Source organism: Dasypus novemcinctus, chromosome 21 (assembly GCF_030445035.2).
Source record: "Dasypus novemcinctus isolate mDasNov1 chromosome 21, mDasNov1.1.hap2, whole genome shotgun sequence".
NCBI classification, from domain to species: domain Eukaryota; kingdom Metazoa; phylum Chordata; class Mammalia; order Cingulata; family Dasypodidae; genus Dasypus; species Dasypus novemcinctus.
This window is the reverse complement of record NC_080693.1, coordinates 60,207,215-60,226,347: the sequence shown is the minus strand read 5'-3', so window position 1 is coordinate 60,226,347 and position 19,133 is coordinate 60,207,215. Positions and strand designations below refer to the sequence as shown.

Sequence of the window (19,133 nt, the reverse complement as noted above, 5' to 3'; positions counted from 1 at the left end):
AAACTTGCTTTTGATGGGAATCCTGAGAAAATAGAACTTCAGAATTAACCACCACCCAATGTAGAATCCCAACGAAACTTCCGAGCTCTAATAACCATAACCCAGCTTGCCACCTCTGATCACAGCTACATAAGTCCCCTGGGATGAAAATTCATTTATCACAGAAGACCAGGAATCCTTCATAGACCTAGTTATCAACAGAAGTCCCACAATGAGAAAACGGATGTGAAATCTTTTACTATCAATATAACCTGAGCTATTTCAACAGATCCTTGGAACTTGGATTTCATGAGATTTTTCAACTCCTAGTCAGTGATGAAGTCATTGTGGAAGCTTTATTTTATTTGGGTTTTCCTAATGATATTGGGGTACTGGGATTTTTCAAATTCTCAATAAATGTGGCATGACATTATGGTTTTTCTTTATTGTTTTTTCTTATAAAATGGTCTTGGGAGCAGATATGGTTCAAGTGGTTGAGCACCTGCCTCCCACATGGGAGGTCCCAGGTTCCATTCTCAGTGCCTCCTGGGGTGGGGTGGGGGGACAAGAAAAACAAATGGTAAAACCAACTCAAGGAAGCTGATGTGGCTCAGTGGTTGAGTGCCAGCTTCCCAAATACAGAGGTCCCAGGTTCAATAACTAGCCCCTGGTACCTCAAAAAAAAAGGAGTGATCTTTTAAAGATAGTTTTTTCTTTCTTCTCTGTTAAATGGTCCAATATTCAGCAACCAAAATAAATGATTAAAAGAACACATCAGTATTTAGGAAGTATTCTTGAGGTCTTCCCATGTGCAAGGTAGTAGGTTAGGTGTTCTAAAAGATGAGGTTTACAAGAAGGTTTTTCATGCCATTCAGGTTCTTGCCAAGTCTATTCATTTCACTCATCTGTCAGTGTGTGTACAATGCATTCAACCATAAAGAAGAATATTCAAAGTCTATTTATAACAACAACTGGAAAGACAGTAAAATGACATATGATATAAAGTCATCCCCAGTTCTAGTCTCAGCTCTGTGACAAAAATTCCATGAATTCTTTTTTAATAGATTTTTATTCATTTTTTAAAGATACATAGATCATACAAAATATCACATTAAAAAAAAATAGGATCCCATATACCCCCATTCTCCATGCCCCTCCCCCCACTCCTCCCACATCACCAAACCCCATCATCATTGTGGCACATTCATCGCACTTGATGAATATGTTTTGGAACACTGCTACACAGCATGGACCATAGTCTACATTGTAGTTTACACTCTCTCCCAGTCCATTCAGTGAATTATGGCAGGATATATAATGTCCTGCATCTGTCCCTGCAATATCGTTCAAGACAACTCCAAGTCCTGAAAATGCCCCCATATCATACCTCTTTTTCCTTCTCCCTCCCTTCAGCAACTCCTGTGGCCACTGTCTCCACATCAATGATACAGTTTCTTCCACTGCTAGAGTCACAATAATTCTATTATAGAATACCAGTAAGTCCACTCTAATACATATTTTATTCCTCTATCCTGAGGACCCTGGGATGGCGATGTCCACTCTGCCTCTAACTCAAGAGGGGGCTTAGATCCCACATGGTTGACAAATGGAATTCTTCTGCTTGCAGTTGTAGACTCTCTCAGTTCCCTGGTGTGGTGGTTGACCATCCCCATCTCCCTGTTAGCTGACCTGGTAAGTCCAATGAACCAGAGAGTAGGTGTTGTAACTCTGCTGAGGCTCAGGGCCCAGCTGGCACACAGTCAGTCCAGAGATTCAAGTCTCCTGAGCATACACCAACCCCAGCACCAACCACAGGTTCAGTAAAAGTGACAGAAGAGGCATGTGTAGAGAAGTCACATCTGAGTCCAAGTCTATCACACTCAGGAGCACAAATTCCAAAGTAGGGCCCACTGGCAAGGCATTAAACTCCAGAGCCATCTGTCATGACTGTAGGACCTGGGTGTCTCTGTAGCCCTCAGAAGTACCACTATTTGGGGTTGCATTTACTTTGGTTGTCTCTGAGATCCTGCTGAGATGTGCATAAGCGTGACCCCTCTGATGACCTCCTAACTCACTTTGAAGTCTCTTAGGCACATAAGCACATTTCTATGAATTCTTTAGGAAGTTCCTTTAACTTCCTTGGCACCAATTTCTAATCTGGAAAATGAAAGAATTGAGTTTTATTACTTCCAAGGTCCCTTCTAGGTATATGATGGTAGATCAATTCCTAAACAGGCAACTTACTGAAAATTAGTCCCTTCAGATGCCCAAAGGGCAAAAATATTCAATGGACAAATAATACTGCATGCAATATCACCATCTTGAAGGTTCACAAAGTACATAAAAATATTAAAGGGACTGAACAATACTGCAATAAAGAAATCTCTGTAACCTTCACTTCCGAAAGGATTTAACCATGGACTCCTCTATTCATTTTATAAATATTAATATCCTGTAAAACTAGTGTTCCTCAAACCATACTTCAGAAAGTGACGAAAGAGAATGTCAATACTTCTCATGTTTCACATTCTTTCAGGTCTTATGAAGCAGAAACGAAGTGTTCGTTACAGGGATGGATTTAAATGAACATGATATTAACCATACACCTTCCCTATTCTTATTCTAATGTCCAGAAATGTTCTGGAATGCAGTAAGGATGAAATCGAAGACACGTGATGGGGCCTCTATTTTAAGATGTACTAGCATCCCCACTAGCACAACTTTATGAGAATTAGATAAGGCTCCCTTTTGAGTAGACACAGACCCAGGGGTGCAAAACTTGTTAAGCCTACACATCTTTGTGTGAAGATAAGATGCCTCTTGCCCGGGGTGCACAGAGCCCCCCATCAGAACACAGAACCTCCATATCCATGTGCAATAACCTGACAAAGTTAGCCAATATTCCATACCCTTCATATGCAGCCCTCTTGTCTCCCATTAAGGCGGGAAGATTTAGGTTGATTGCAACTTTTACTTAGAGGAGTTTCACCTCAGAAGCAACAAGAAGATTCAGGTTAGCATTCAGAAGAGAAGAGAAGGGTATTGTTACCTGGTTCAAGATAAAAAGTTGAGGGTGAGAGGAAGCCCTTGAAGTTTACATGTGGTCCAACCGACGTCACTAAGATGGGGCCCAAAACAGGAGCCCTCGGTTGAGATGGCATGCACATGTGACTGGTGCATCAGCCATGTCTTATCTCTCAGAAACCTGACTAACACACATGCACCTGGATTAGAGAACTGGTAAACTAGACGTTTCAGAATTGGGAGAACCTCCAAAATTTGAAACAAGAAAATGGAAACCCTGGATATTTTACAGGAAAACAATTCAAAAGTTTAGTACTCATAAACAGAAGCCAAATATTCAAGAATGCCAGACGAACACACCCTTTCTTTTTATGGTATAAGAATGGTCTGAGCCCCATAACTTAAATGAAGTAATGAGAAGTCAAAGAGAAAAATTGGGGCAATAAAAAAATCTTCATTGTAAAGGAAATGCCTTTTTTATCCTCAAAGAAGACCAAGGATAGAAAATAAATGTAAACCATAAATGTAAATTGTGACCGAATTTCAAGGAAACCAATCAAGAATTCACGGGTCAGAGGCAGAATTCTGGTTAAATTTTATTTTCTTTATTTGTTTGGGAGCTAAGAGAATATTCAGATTAATCTTCATTCTATGGCAGAGGAGTGGAGTATCCAAATTTTAGGTGTCATGTCTTATCTTTAAAAATTCTCTAAGGGCATCTAAAGACCATATAAGGAAGGTGGCGAAACATTAATATTGAGGTAAGTTATGTATTAAGGTAGTTGTTTAAAACAGTGTCACTGTTTTCTACAAAGTTCAGAAATAGTCATCTAATATGCAATGCCCCTATTTCCAGTGCTTTTGTTAGTATACGTTATCAAATTTCATATGAACTTTTTGCAAGGGAAATAACCTATCTTTTAGCATCAAAGATTTTTCTGAATTTAGATACAGGTTAAATAGGTCCTGAGATTGTAATAAATGACAAATCCACATATTTCAAGCATCCAAGATGAAAACATCAGCCAATAAAAGAATCTGTGATAGGAACTTTGTTAAGGACAGGAAGGAAGAAGTTTACAATGAACCATACCATTTAATTGAAATTTGATGTAGGATTTGAAAATATGTCTTAATTCTAAATTGGGAGGTACTACGATCTAGCCACAAGGCTGTCACTCACGGAGAAGCAGAACTAATCCTTGGTATTCTGGTTCAAACTCCACAAGTGGCATTTTAACTTCCATGTCTCTGTACTCGTTTTCTGAGGCTGCCATAACAAAGTACCACAAATAGGGTGGATTGAAACAACAGAAATATGTTGCCTTACTGTTCTGGAGTCCAGAAGCCCAAAATAAAGGTGTCAGCAGGGCCATACTCCCTCTGAAGTTCTAGGGAAGAATCCTTCCTTGCCTCTTCTGGCTTCTGGTAATTGCCAGCAATCCTTGGCTTGTAGCTATCTCACTCCAAGTTTTGCCTCCATTTGCACATGGCCTTCTTTCTTCTGTGTGTGACTGTGTGTCCCCAAACCTCCCTCTCCTTATAAAGACACCAGTCATTGGATTCAGGGCCCACCTAATCTTGTATGAACTCATCTTAACTTGATGACACCTACAAATAAGGCCACACATACAGGTGGCTGGTGTGGGGACTTCAACATATCTTTTGGGGGTCACAATTCAATCCACAACCGAGCCCACACTACATAGACGACACATTTGATTGCATCTAGACCAAACCTTGATCTTCACCCTCAGCAACTGCCTCGTTCAAATTATGTAAACTTCCCAGCTAACGGACTAGTCTCTAACATGACAGCAAACTACCTACTGCTGATCTAACACACTATAGTATTCCACATACTCCAGTATTAATATACTAAAAATGATTATTACACAGTTAAGAACATTTAAATACATAGAATATTATAAGATAAAAGACTAAATTAAGCTACCAATTGAGTAGGTTAACTTTTTTAGCACTTGAGATTTTCACAGAATATGCTTATTATTAGAAAATATGTTCATTATTAATAATATGCTTTTTAGAAGAATATAATAAAATTTCCAGGGAAGTCTCTAATAAACAGTTTTATAAGTCACCCTAAGCTCTGCTGTTCTTCCCTTTATTGTCAAAAATGTCTGCAAGAAAGTAGGCAAATTTTCACATTTTGCTTTCATTCTTTCTCTGATTTCCTCTCAAACAACTGCTCATATCAAAAAGAGGAAGTTGAGTATCATAGTTAAAAGAGTTTCCTCTCAAGTCAGATGGTAGGGATACAAATAAACCTCAGATTCACCACAGGTTAGAATGAAGTTAGGCGGTAACTTACATCTGTTTGTGGCTCAGGTTCCTCATATGGATTAGGGGAATGGAAAGAGTGTCTACCTTATAAGACTGAGACAAGAAATAAAAGAATTGATACACACAAAGAACTCAGAAAGGTACATAATAAGTGCCCCAAAAAGTGTTATCAATAGCAGATTCATTCACAATTTTCCAGCCTCCAAGGAAATGTCCCTTCTGGCCAGCTGAATCTAGTCTTGCTTCATGTCAAAATGAAGATGAAAAATGGTAGGGAAGGGGCAGCAGTCAACATTGGAGGCCAATGCTGGAAAGTAAACTATCATGTGAGACCCAAAAGCCCAAATATAAGGGTCAACATTGACTAATATTTACACTCCTCAAAGATGAGGCATCAGTCAATTATTCTTTGGGTAACAAGCAAATTTTAACAAACATTTGGTATTAGGTATTAGAGGCTGTGCACCCAATGCACCCTAAGGACTACTTGATCATGGCGAAGAATCCTAATTGAAGACAAATAAAACCAACCTTTTAAAGGCTTTCAGAACTTGAACCCAAGGACAGAGCAATTATTATTCATAGGCAAATTGTTTAAACACAAACAAGGAAGTGATTTAGGAAAAGTGTAAATAACAGCTGTCCAAGGATTATAAATGGCCCGATGTGGCAGTCAGGCAGTCACAGCTAAAACGCAGAGACTCCTCAACAGCCCAACTCTCAACCCAACTCCTGACACCATGGCCTGCTGCAACACCAGCTTCTGTGGATTTCCCAGCTGCTCCACTGGTGGGACCTGTGGCTCCAGCTGCTGCCAGCCCAGCTGTTTCCAGTCCAGCTCCTGCGGGACCAGCTGCTGCCAGCCCAGCTGCTACCAGCCCAGCTGCTGTGAGACCAGCTGCTGCCAGCCAAGCTCCTGTGGAACCAGCTGTGGCACCAGCTGTGGCACCGGCTGTGGCATTGGCTGTGGCCACGAGGGTGGCTGTGGAGCTGTGAGCTGCCGCACCAGGTGGTGCCGCCCAGACTGCCGCGTGGAGGGCACCTGCCTGCCCCCCTGCTGCGTGGTGAGCTGCATCCCCCCCTCCTGCTGCCAGCTGCACCATGCCCAGGCCTCCTGCTGCCGCCCATCCTACTGCGGGCAGTCCTGCTGCCGCCCAGCCTGCTGCTGCTACTGCTGCGAGCCCACCTGCTAAAAGCCAGGTTGCTGATTTTCAGTTGCTGAGGGTACAATAGCTTTGAACTCATAATTTCTTCAATCATCCCTGAACCACCAACAAGTTATGGAACTTTGATTTGATTTTTGTCAGCATTACCAAATATTTGGACCTTGTAGACTTATCTGATTCCATTCAAAACTGAAAGACCTTGATCTCTCCACTGAGGATACCAAGATACAAACTTGACCAAGAAACAGGAGAACAAATTTGCTATGGATTGACCCTCAGCAAGAATTCAACCTCACTCTCTGAGGTTTAGTGCTGCCGAGGCCATGGAAGAACCATCTGTCCTTCTACGATACATTTACCTCATCTACTCAACCATCCTGAAAATTGTACTTCCTTTGAAATGGGAATAATATTCTAATGTCTAATAAATTATATCAATTTCATGTAGCAAACCTATTTCTTTTTCTTGGTTGTGTTCATAATGTATATTTCAAAGAAAGTCACAGGAAAGATTTTAATCTGTGTTTGATGTCCTATACTGCTTTTCTGATCACATGCTGGGAAATTTGATCAGGTCCAGTGGAATTTGATCCTCATAGAAGAGATAATAATTAAGGGTTACCAAGGACCTCACAACCATTACCATTTCCTGACCTCATGCAGTACTTTCACAACCAGAAATTTATAGAAATTAGAATCTCTGAATCTAGTACCAAAATATTACTTCTTTTCCTTATCAGTTAGAGGAACGGTCCTTCAGGTGGTTTTCAAACATTGGTAACGTGTTCATAAATCCCATGTTTCCATTCGTATGTAGCCTTACAGGATACAGCAAGAGAAACATATGGAGGAGAAGTGCATCTGAGGAAATAGGCCCTCAATTAGGTGGAGTTTTTAATTACATTGTTTCCCCATATTCAAGCAGGAAGGGAGGATAACAAACATTTTTATTTATTTCTAGAATCAATATATCTACTCTGGCTCAAAATGTTCACTTAAAAACACACATGTATTTATTATATATAATTTGTACTTAAATATAGTGCACCTATGCAATATATTCATACGCATTTAAACACAAGTATCAGGCTATGTTTCATAAATGTGTGTGGTTTTTCAGACCAAGATCAGGATTAATTCATGGTTCCTTGGATTCACAGAACTGGAGGACCCTGAGGAATTTTCTCATAAAGGATATGCTTCATTCATTCAAGCTTCAATGAAAATTGGGAAATTAGAAACCAGGAATAAAAGCTAAAAACAAGCCAAGAATCTATTTCCCTATAATATCATCTACAGACCCAATAGTCCAGAAAACACCTTTGGACAAGAGAGCAGAAATGGATACAAGCTCCATCCTCTTGCCCCTTCGATTCTTTCTGACCACTTACAGGTGTCACTGTATAACAGCTCCTGCTAAGAAAATAAAAACAAAACCAGTACCTTGGGTAAAATGCATGTTCATCTTTTCATCATGAGCATACAATGGTTATCATTCATTCTTTTATTCAGCAGCATTTACTGAACATCTGTACACAAGGTGGTATGAAAGGCACTAGGTAGGCTGCCAGGGCAAATCTGATATGGTCCATGTCCTCAAGGAATAATGATCTGGAAAAGTAATCATATAGTTTTAGCCCTGGAAGGTGTCAGAGATCATGTCCTTTCACATATTAATAAAGCAATACTCAGAGGGATTAAGTGACTTGCCTGAGGTCATGCAGCCAATTAGTGGAAGAACCAGTTTGAGAAGCCCATTTAGTTTAATTAGCTTAAGATCCCCTTGAGCTTAAAATTCTATGATTTTCTTTCAAAAATTCAAAACCAAAAACTGAAAACCACCAAGGGTTTATAAATAGGGGGATAATTGACTAAATCATGGTATGATCGTACTCTGGAATCTTGTATAGTTATTTAAAAATGAATAATGTATAAAAGACTCAAAGTTGACTGAAATAGAAGATACATGTTTACACATGCTGGTTTATAACTGCAGGAGCATGGTGGAAGGTGTGGAAGAATTTGCACCAAATTAATATTTATTATCTCTGGAGTACTAATTTTGGAAGGGGTGAAAGGAGTGGAATATTGATATACCTGCACATGTCCCTATACTGTTTGACTTGTTACACTGTGTATTTTTAGCATATATTTTTTATATTTAGTAGAGTCTAAAAACAGCCTAATATCAAAATAAGAGTTTCTGTGGAAGAAAATATCTTTGAGAAATATGTAAGTTAATGACTGAAGGCAATAACAACAGTTAGAGCTCTAAGTACTATCTAACTTGTACAAACTGATCATGACGAGGCATGCTTACTTTGGATATTTTTATGGGTTGAACTGTATCCACTCAAAAAATGTATATTGAAGTCCTAATTCCCAGTACCTCAGTTTGTGGCCTTGTTTAGAAATAAGGTTGTTGCTTATGGAATTAGTTAAAATGAGGCCAAACCATGTGTCCTTATAAAGAGTAGAAAATTTGGACACAAACAGGCACCAGGGAGGTAGCCATGTGAAGACAGAGGAGGCAGAGATTGGAGGGGCACATCTACGAGGCAAGAACACCATGGTTTGCCAGCAAATACCAAAAGCTAGAAGAGGCAAGGAAGGAACCTGTAGGAAGAAACCCTACAGGTTTCAGGTGAGGATGGCCTGCTGACACCTTGATAGTAGACTTCTTGTCTACAGAACTGTGAGATAATACATTCTGGTTGTTTTAAGACATCCAGTTTGTGGTACTCATTATGGCATCCCTAGGAAACTAAGACAGCTTTTGGTACTGGGAGTGAGGTGGTGCTGTAACAAATACCTAAAAATGTGGAAGTGTCATTGGAATTGGGTAATAGATTGAGGCTGGAAGAATTTTGAGGGGCTTGATAGTAAAAGCCTAGATTGCCTAGAAGAGACTGTTGGTAAAAATATTGATATTAAAGACAGTTCTAGTGAGGGCTCAGAAAGACATAAGGAGAACTGTAGTGAACGTGTCTGTTGTCTTCAAGAATATATAGGTTGGCATGTACAGAATGTTGCTCAAAATATAAATGTTAAAGGTACTTGTTTTAAAGGTGAGGACTTAGAAGAAAATAATGAATGTGCTATTGGAAACTAGAGTAAAGATGATCATATGAAAAAGTGGAAGAGAACATGGCAGAATTGTGTTCTGATGTCAGGTGGAAGACAGAACTTGTAGGTGATCAACTTGGATATTTAGCTGAGATTTCCAAGTCAAGTATAGAAGGTGCTGCTTGGTTTCTCCCTGCTGCTTATAGTAAAATGCAAAAGTAAAGAGATAAATTGAGAAATAAACTTTTAAGCAAAAAGGTACGATCAACTGATGCTTTGGAAAATTCTTACCCTATCCAGATAATATGGTCTGGGGACAGAGCCCTGGTACCTTGCTAAAGAGATTAGGTGTGTGCCTCATGGATCCAATCAACCATCTCAGCAGAAGCAAGGAATAGAGATACAGTTATCTAGGAAAGATCTGTGGAGGACACTGTTGTCTGATCAATTGGAACCTTGTGAATTGCACAGAAAACCAACAAATTTCTTTGACAATTTTATATCAGGAGAAATACTGTCATCCTGGTTTGAAAGGGACAGAGATGGGATGAAATGAAGGAAGACTGACACTAAGGATGGAGCCATAGGTGCAGAAACCTGGGCCTACGGGACCTGTTAATACTTGGGGGAGGAAGTAAGGACATGTGCCCCAGTGGACCAGGAGTACAGAGCACTGAGCCCCAGAAGACTACTGACAGGCTTTGGACTCCCTTGGGAGCCATGACCCCATTTTTTCTTTCCAATTTTTCACTCCTGGAATGGGAATATCTATCCTATGCCTGTTCCACAACTGTTTTAGAAGAAGATGGTGTTTTCTGGTTTCACAGGTCCACAGATAGAGAGGAAATTTGCCCCAGGAAGGACCATACCCCAAATTTCATTCATAACTGACTTAGATGAGATTTTGGACTTAACAGTTGATAGTGGAATAATTAAGACTTTGGTGGTTGTTAGAATAGAGTGAATTGGCAGCGGACTTGGCCCAGTGATTAGGGCATCCGTCTACCACATGGGAGGTCCGCAGTTCAAACCCCGGGCCTCCTTGACCCATGTGGAGCTGGTCCATGCGCAGTGCTGATGTGTGCAAGGAGTGCCATGCCACGTTGGGGTGTCCCCCGCGTAGGGGAGCCCCACACACAAGGAGTGCACCCCATAAGGAGAGCCACCCAGCGCAAAACAAAGTGCAGCCTGCCCAGGAATGGCACCACACACACGGAGAGCTGACACAACAATATGACGCAACAAAAAGAAACACAGATTGCTGTGCCGCTGACAACAACAGAAGCAGACAAAGAAGACGCAGCAAATAGACACAGAGAACAGACAATCGGGGTGGGGGGGGGAAGGGGAGAGAAATAAAATAAAAATAAAAATTAAAAAACTGAAAAAAAAAAGAATAGAGTGAATGTATTTTGCACATGGGAAGGTCATGAATTTTGGGGAGCCAGAGGGCAGACAGTTATGGGTTGAATTGTGTACTCCAGGAAAGATGTTGAAATCCTAATTCCCAGTACCTCAAAACATAGCCTTTTTTGGAAATGGAGTTACCTTATAGATTGAATTGGTTAAGATGCGGCCAAACAGGATTAGGGTGGCCCATAATCCAATATAACTGGTGACCTTAAAAGAAGATGGAAATCTGTAGACAGACAGACACCAGGGATAAGAGCATGTAAAGATAGAGAAAGTAGAGATTTCAATGATGCATCTATAAGCTACGAAATGTCAAGGATTGCTAGCAAGCACGAGAATCTAGAATAAATAAGAAAAAGTCCCCTACCTTTACAAGTTGCTGATGAAGCAAGACCCTATTGACACCTTGATTTTGGACTTCCAGCCTCCAGAACTGTGAGACAATAAATTTCAGTTGTTTCAAGCCATTCAGTTTATGATACATGTTACAGCAGCCCCAGGAAACTAAGGCAGGTGTTGAAGAATCAGATGACAACTCTGGTTTTGATGACACTAATACAGGTCTTTCCAAAGTCTAGACAAAATGTTAATGAAATCATGATCTTAATTGAGTGACTATTTAGGAAGAAAATGTTCAGTTTAGATAAACTCTATCTAAATAATATCAAAAGATAAGTATGACAAGGGAGCCAGAGCAATGCTTGGCCCAAGAACTCTAGTCTGTTATATGACTTGCCTAAAGAAGAGCTGCCATGATTGGCTGCTATAAGGAACCTCCAATTAGCCTGGAAGACAAAGGAGAAACATAATGAGATGTAATTGAACAATGATCAAAGAAGGTACTCAAATGCTATTTATAATTTTCCCAAACAACTCAGGTGTTAGCCAATCACAGACTGATTTTGCGATTGGACTCAAGGAAAGATGCTAATTGTTATGAAAATATGTAGTTCTAGGGAGTATATAAAAGACTCCAAGTGGAAGTTACAGCCAAAACTCAAACTTCTCTTAACAGTCCAACTCTCAACCCAACTCCTGACACCATGGCCTGCTGCAACACCAGCTTCTGTGGATTTCCCAGCTGCTCCACCGGTGGGACCTGTGGAACCAGCTGCTACAGGACCAGCTGTGGCACCAGCTGTGGCACCGGCTGTGGCATTGGCTGTGGCCAGGAGGGTGGCTGTGGAGCTATGAGCTGCCGCACCAGGTGGTGCCGCCCGGACTGCCGCGTGGAGGGCACCTTCCTGCCCCCCTGCTGCGTGGCGAGCTGCGCCCCCCCATCCTGCTGCCAGCTGCACCACGCCCAGGCCTCCTGCTGCCGCCCATCCTACTGCGGACAGTCCTGCTGCCGCCCAGCCTGCTGCGGCTACTGCTGCCAGCCCACCTGTTGAAAACTTGCTTTTGATGGGAATCCTGAGAAAATAGAACTTCAAAATTAACGACCAGCCTTATGTAGAATCCCAACGAAACTTCTGAGCTCCAATAACCATAACCCAGCTTGCCACCTCTGATTACAGCTATCTAATTATCCCTAGGATATAAATTCATTTATAACAGAAGATGAGGAAGATGCATCAGTCGGCGTATTCTGGATCACCTGCCTTGCTTCAGCAGGGAACCTAGACAGAGAAGTTCTTCAGCTCAGTGACATCTCTGGTCTCTTCCCTATTTCTTAGTCCCCACATATTTCAGACCTCCTTTCTCCTCTGTTAATTTCAAATAAAATGTTTAAATGTACAAAGCAAACTGAGTCATTGTCCTTTTTCTACCTTTAAGTTTGATCACCTATGGCGGGAATTCAAGAAAAGTGATTTGCATTTTTATACCGATACCAAGGCATAAACATAAAAACTAAACCAGAAAGATTAAATACAAATTAAACTATGCTTGAGTCCATGAGTTTAATAAAATGCTCCATGCATTAGTCTTTTTCATTCTTCAAGTGCTTACATGTTCTAATACATTACAATTAGGTATAGACTAATAAGTCCTCTTTTAGCTAAAATGTTCAGATTAATCAAAGCTATGAGATTCCTAGCTAAGTGGGTTTTTTTACCATCTTCCACTTAATATGCTATATGTTCTCCTTCATTCATGCCCAATATGTAAAGAAATTTTATTACCAACTAAATAGATTTGAAAAGCCTATTCACCAGCTACTTATTATTTTCCAAGAGCATTTTAGGCATTAAGCCTAAATCTATCACATTCTTCCCATTGATCCCCAAATTGCTTGCTCAGCTTCAACTCCCAAAATTCACCTCTGTTTACTGTAAGTACATATAAGGTGTATTTCCTGCCTAAATGATAGTAGACAAAACAGCTATAGAGAGTACTCAGTGAGTTCCACCATCACCATTTGTGGGACAGATGCTATAGAAACCTGAACAGCAATGTTATATTTTTCACTTTGTAATCCAATTTGCAAAAAACCTTTTAAGAAGTCAGCACAAACCTAGAACAAAACAAAATAGCTTTTATCATTTAATTTTTCAATTCTTCATTGAAATATTGAATGCAATATGCAAGATACAATTGAATGCAAATGTATGACATTCTGAGAAAAGGCTTTCTAAGTTTAGTTCTATCATTTAGTTGGTAGCAATGTTGGATCACACATGTGATTAAGAACTTCGACAAAGAACAAAGTAAATGGCAGTGCATTCTTCAAAATGCATTAACCCCTACATGTTTTGTCTGAGCATTTACTTATTCATTTATTTTTATATTTATTTTTTAAAAGATACTTAGATTACATAAATGTTATATAAAAAATATAGAGGATTCTCATATGCCCCGCTCCTCACACCTCCCACATTTTCCCGTATTAACAACATCCTTCATTAGTGTGGTACATTCATTGCAATTGATGAACACATTTTGGAGCATTGTCACTAAGTAAGGATTATAGTTTACATTGTAGTTTATACTTGTTCCCATGCAATTCTGTAGATATACAAGATATACAATGGTCTGTATCTGTCATTGCAATGTCATTCAGGGTGATTTCCAAGTCCTGGAAATGCCCCTGATTTACACCTGTTTTTCCCTCTCCCTGCCTTCAGAACCTCCAGTGGCCACAGCCTCCATATCAATGAAATAATTTCTTCCACTAGTAGAATCAATGCCAGTAAGTCTAATTTAGTCCTTAGTTCATTCCCCAGTCCTGAGGATTCTGGGATGGTGATGCCCACTCCACCTCTAATTAAGAAGGAGCTTCAATCCCATACTGCTGATGGATGGGGCTCTCTTGCTTGAAGTTGTAGACTCTCTCAGTTCCTTGGTATGGTGGCTGTCCCTCATCTCCTCCTTGTTAGTTGTCCTAGGTAAGTGTAATGAACTGGAGAGTAGGTATTGCAACTCAGGTGATATTCAGAGCCCAGCTGGCAGGCAGACAACCCAAGGATTTAAGTCACTTGGACATACACTTACCAACTTAGTATTAATTATAAGTTCAAACAGAAGGGACAGTAGAGCCATGTTTAGGGAAACCACAATTGAGTCCAGCTCTGTCACACTGAGGAGCATAAATTCCAAAGTAGGGCCCACTGGCAAAGCACCAGACTCCTGAGCTATCTGCCTTAACTATAGTGTCTGGATGTCTTCAGAGCCCTCAGGAGCCCTGCTATTTAGGATAATATCTACTTTGACTGCCAATGAGATCCTGCTGAGATGTCATAAGTGTAACTTCTGGAATGACCTCCCAACACATTTTGAAATCTCTTAGCCATATAAACTCATTTTATCTATACCTTTTCCCCCTTTTGGTCAAGGTCTTTTTCCAGTTGCATTGCTAGTTGGTGCTTGATAGTAATCCCTTGGTGCCAGGGAGGCTCATCCCCAGGAGTCATGTCCCACACTAGGAAGGAGTTATTGCATATGTATACTGAGTTTGGCTTAGAGAAGGGCCACATTTGAGCAACATAGAGGCTCTCAAGAGATAACTCTTAGGCACCATATAAGTCTAGGCTAAGTTTCTATTTCAAGAGTAAAGGTTCATAAGAAGGGTCATCAATATCAAGGACCCATCAATGAACCATCCTCCTACATTAGTCATTGCCTCTATATTTGGGGGATTCTTGCTGCTCCATTAGATAATGTGGCAGAGCTCCCCAGGGTAGGAATTTGATATTCTTTCGGTTATTGTGTGAATCTCCATTTACCATGACAATGCCCCACAAACATTTGAACACATTTATATGCCTTATATATATGCCCAGGTGAACTTCCTCCCATGTATCCTCTGTCACTGATACCATGTACCAATGATCCTCCCCTGTCACAGTTGTAACCCTTCTGTGATCCAAAACTTTTTCAAAAATGAAGCCAATAAAATGGCCAAATACAATAAGAAAATGAAATAATAATGATAGTATTAAAAATAAGAAATAAAATACAAAAACTTTTTAAAAAAATAAATACAAATTTAAAATTTGGGGGGATAATAAAAAATAATGAAAAAACATTTTTTAAAAAATTTTTGACATTTTGGCTTTCATCACTGTAAGATCTGTTGTCCTGTATGTACAGTGACCTTTTCTTCCATTTATTTCCCCACTGTCTTACTTTTTTCATTTTATCTTCAAAGAAGTTTTAGGTTACAGAAAACCATAGTCAATGGTTTACATTACAGTTTACATTTTGGACCATACACTTTTAGAAATTTTGATAAAATTTAACATGGCCTGTATCCAACATCACAAGATCTTGTAGAACAATCCCAATGCCCCCAAAATGCCCCCCATTCCATCTATTCTATTCCTCCCTCCCCCTCCTCTTGGGACCCATGGCAGCAACCAGGCTTCATTTCTTGAAGGTCAAGATTCATAGTTACTTGCAACAACACTGAGGGCTTAACAGACTGGTGTGTTCTCCGATATTAGGCACTGCCCTACCCTCAAGAGACTCCCACCCCTCAATTTGAGAGCATAGTGGGCCTTCCCATGATGGGAGTCCAACACATTCCTGTTCATTATGTGGGTCTCCACCCACTATATAACACACTGTGACAAGATGAACACTCACACACTCCCTGGAAGCCTGCCCAGGTGTGCCCTGTCCTGAATGCCCCCCACAACACCCTAAACCAGTAACCCTCCCTTGCCATATTGCCAAAAGAGCATTTCCAACATTATAGTTTCAACCATGTACCCACCAATTCTCACTGTTCACCCGCTCCCTCTCCCCAGTTCCATGGACAGTCCAACCTACCCTCCCCACCCTGCACAAACCTACACTGCCCAATCCAATAGTATCACTGCATCCCTGTCACGTCCCTCCACTGTACAACTACACACTTCCATCTTATCATAGATTTTGCCCATATGGGCATTTGTAAGCATTGATTTAATTATTAAATCTAGGGGGGGAAATACAATTCAACATTTCCTTGTCTCTTTTTTACAACAAATAGCAAGAACTCCTTCATAAGAGGTACTACAGCTTGAAAATTCTCTTCAGTCACTTATAAGTGGTACAGGTATCCATGAACCAAGCCTTTTACTCCACCTATTCAAAATCGATTCAATAAACATTTACTATGTTGGATACCTTCATATATATCATGTCATTTCATTCATAAGAAAGGATTTCTGGCCTGAAAAATGATTAATATTTTACATGTTTCAAATTAATTGAAAATGAAGAAGAAGAAAAAAAGAAAGCGAAGAAACTAGAATAACAATTTGACTTGATTTTGTAAAAAATGACTTGGAAATTTTAATTATGCATGCTCAGAGATATTTCTTCAATTCAGTGGATGTTCTAATGCCCTAAATCTAAGAGAATTTAGTCGATATAGCCAGAAGGAAAAAATGATGGTAAAAAATAAGAGCACAATTAACCTTAACCTTGGAGGTAGGGACAGATTGTCTCATGGAATAACTACCTATGCAAAATGAGTCTGTTGACTGGGACAAAAATGGAAGGACTCTTTGAACATGGGAAACCACAAATGTATTCCAAAGAGCAAAGGACTGATATGACGAGTCCTAATGAAACTATAAAACGAAGTAATTTCTAAACTGTTGCTTGTAATGGGTCGTAAGTGCTTCAATATAAGCCAATCAGAGGACCATTGAGGAACAAACTTAAATAAAAGCAAGGAAGATATGTTAAGAAGTTTATAAATAGCAGCTGACTGATATATATAAAAGGCCCGATGTGGAAGTCATAGCCAAAACTCAGATACTTCTCTTAACAGCCCAACTCTCAACCCAACTCCTGACACCATGGCCTGCTGCAACACCAGCTTCTGTGGATTTCCCAGCTGCTCCACCGGTGGGACCTGTGGAACCAGCTGCTACAGGACCAGCTGTGGCACCAGCTGTGGCACCGGCTGTGGCATTGGCTGTGGCCAGGAGGGTGGCTGTGGAGCTATGAGCTGCCGCACCAGGTGGTGCCGCCCGGACTGCCGCGTGGAGGGCACCTGCCTGCCCCCCTGCTGCGTGGCGAGCTGCGCCCCCCCATCCTGCTGCCAGCTGCACCACGCCCAGGCTTCCTGCTGCCGCCCATCCTACTGCGGACAGTCCTGCTGCCGCCCAGCCTGCTGCGGCTACTGCTGCCAGCCCTCCTGCTAAAGCCAGCTTACTGATTTCCTGTTTGCTCAGGACATAATATCTCTTAGACTTCACTTTAGCTTTGTTATGGGGATACCAAGTATATGAGGCTCAAAGTTCCATGTGATTCTATTCTACAATGACTACTTTGACCCTCTTCTGCAGACCCAGAAATGCTGCAAGCCCAATCACTGATCATCAAATTGCTTTGGATATAATATTTATGATTTGTCTGCAGGGTTAAAAATCAATGATGTTGCAGTATTTATGCTAGAAAACTGTCTACAAAGCTAATTTTTGCCTGCTTTTTGGTCTGTTTTCAGTTTGTATACCTAATTTCCCCTCAATATCCAAAGCACCAGAGGATAACCAAGTGAAATTCCTCAGGTGTCACCAGGGAGAATGAAACTATTCATCCAACATTCAACTTCTAAGTATGCTGGACTTTCCCAAATTTCAATATCTGCTACTCTTTCTTGCTTTTTGATTCATAATGATCTTGCCTGTTGGCTGTATCAATGTTATCTGTGTTACAGTGTCTTCAGTCATTTCTTAATAAATGTTATGAACTGGGCAAAAAAATAAAACCATGGTCTGTGTTTCAATTTGTACATAGAGTGAGTTAGCTGCTTGTAATTCAAGAATGTGTACTTGAAAGAAGTTCCTTTGTTTCTTTGTTTGAGTCTAAAGTCATATATAGTACATTCATTTACTATTTAATAAAAATTTATTGGCCACTGACTTCTAAAATAGGAACTATGGAGATCAGAAAGATGAAGAAGAAAGGAATCTTGAAGAGCTTAGTATCCAGAGAGAGAAAATACAGGTGTGAAAATAACTACAGAACTATATAAAATGTGATGAGCTAAAGGATATTCTCTTAGCAGTTGGTAGAATAATTCTTCTTAGAGGGACAGATGCCTCTGTGGCCAATACACCTTGATAGGCCAACTTGAAGTAGGGGAATTCTCATGGGACATGCATGTTGGCAGCCCCCAAAACATAAAAGATGGATGTGAAACAATTATACATGAGTAAAGGGGGGAAGGAGAAAAGAGGAGAGGATAGACCTCATCAGGAGACCATACATTTTGCTATGAATCATCCCCATTAAATTACCAAACTCACAAAACCCTTGGGGTCATTGAATTTTCTTGTGAAAACTCAGTGAAAGGGCTGAGTTTCATGTCTGCATTGGTTCAAAGAAAGAGACAGCCCAGGATCCAGAGAGCAAGAATCATAAGAAGGTAACTCCTTAAGAATGGCAGAAATCATGGGAAGGCTTTGAATTGTGAGTGGCTGTGAAATTAATTCTTAGTTATTAAGAATGTAAAGAAGAATTCCATAAACCTGAGTTCAAAGAGGAAGCAATCACTTCAGGACCAGTAGGGGCTATGCAGTAGGATAGGATCAGGAAATGTATAACAAAGGAGGTAACCTTTGAGTTGGGCCTTGAAGGTCATTCTTAGTTGAAGGAAAAGAGTGAATAAAAAGAGCCCAATCAACAACAAAGAAACTTTGTGGCCTTTTCTACCTATTCCCTGTAGATAACCTTGGAAAAACATATGTGAATGGATAATGGATTAAAATATATCAATAAATTTATTCCAGATTCAGACAGAAG

At 40.3% G+C, this 19,133-nt stretch overlaps 2 protein-coding genes across 2 annotated transcripts; both read left to right on the top strand.

Moving 5' to 3' along the window:
• The first annotated feature begins 6,047 nt into the window (after nucleotides 1-6,047).
• On the top strand, nucleotides 6,048-6,500 carry LOC101440524 (keratin-associated protein 9-3-like). The gene has a single exon (XM_012530276.1). It carries the CDS (start codon nucleotides 6,048-6,050, stop codon nucleotides 6,498-6,500), a length of 453 nt encoding a protein of 150 aa, XP_012385730.1.
• Nucleotides 6,501-11,995: 5,495 nt separating this feature from the next.
• On the top strand, nucleotides 11,996-17,530 carry LOC101440088 (keratin-associated protein 1-1-like). The gene is made up of 3 exons (XM_012530275.1): nucleotides 11,996-12,057; nucleotides 12,259-12,333; nucleotides 17,185-17,530. The coding sequence occupies exons 1-3, from the start codon at nucleotides 11,996-11,998 to the stop codon at nucleotides 17,528-17,530; spliced, it is 483 nt and encodes a 160-aa protein (XP_012385729.1).
• Nucleotides 17,531-19,133: the final 1,603 nt, after the last annotated feature.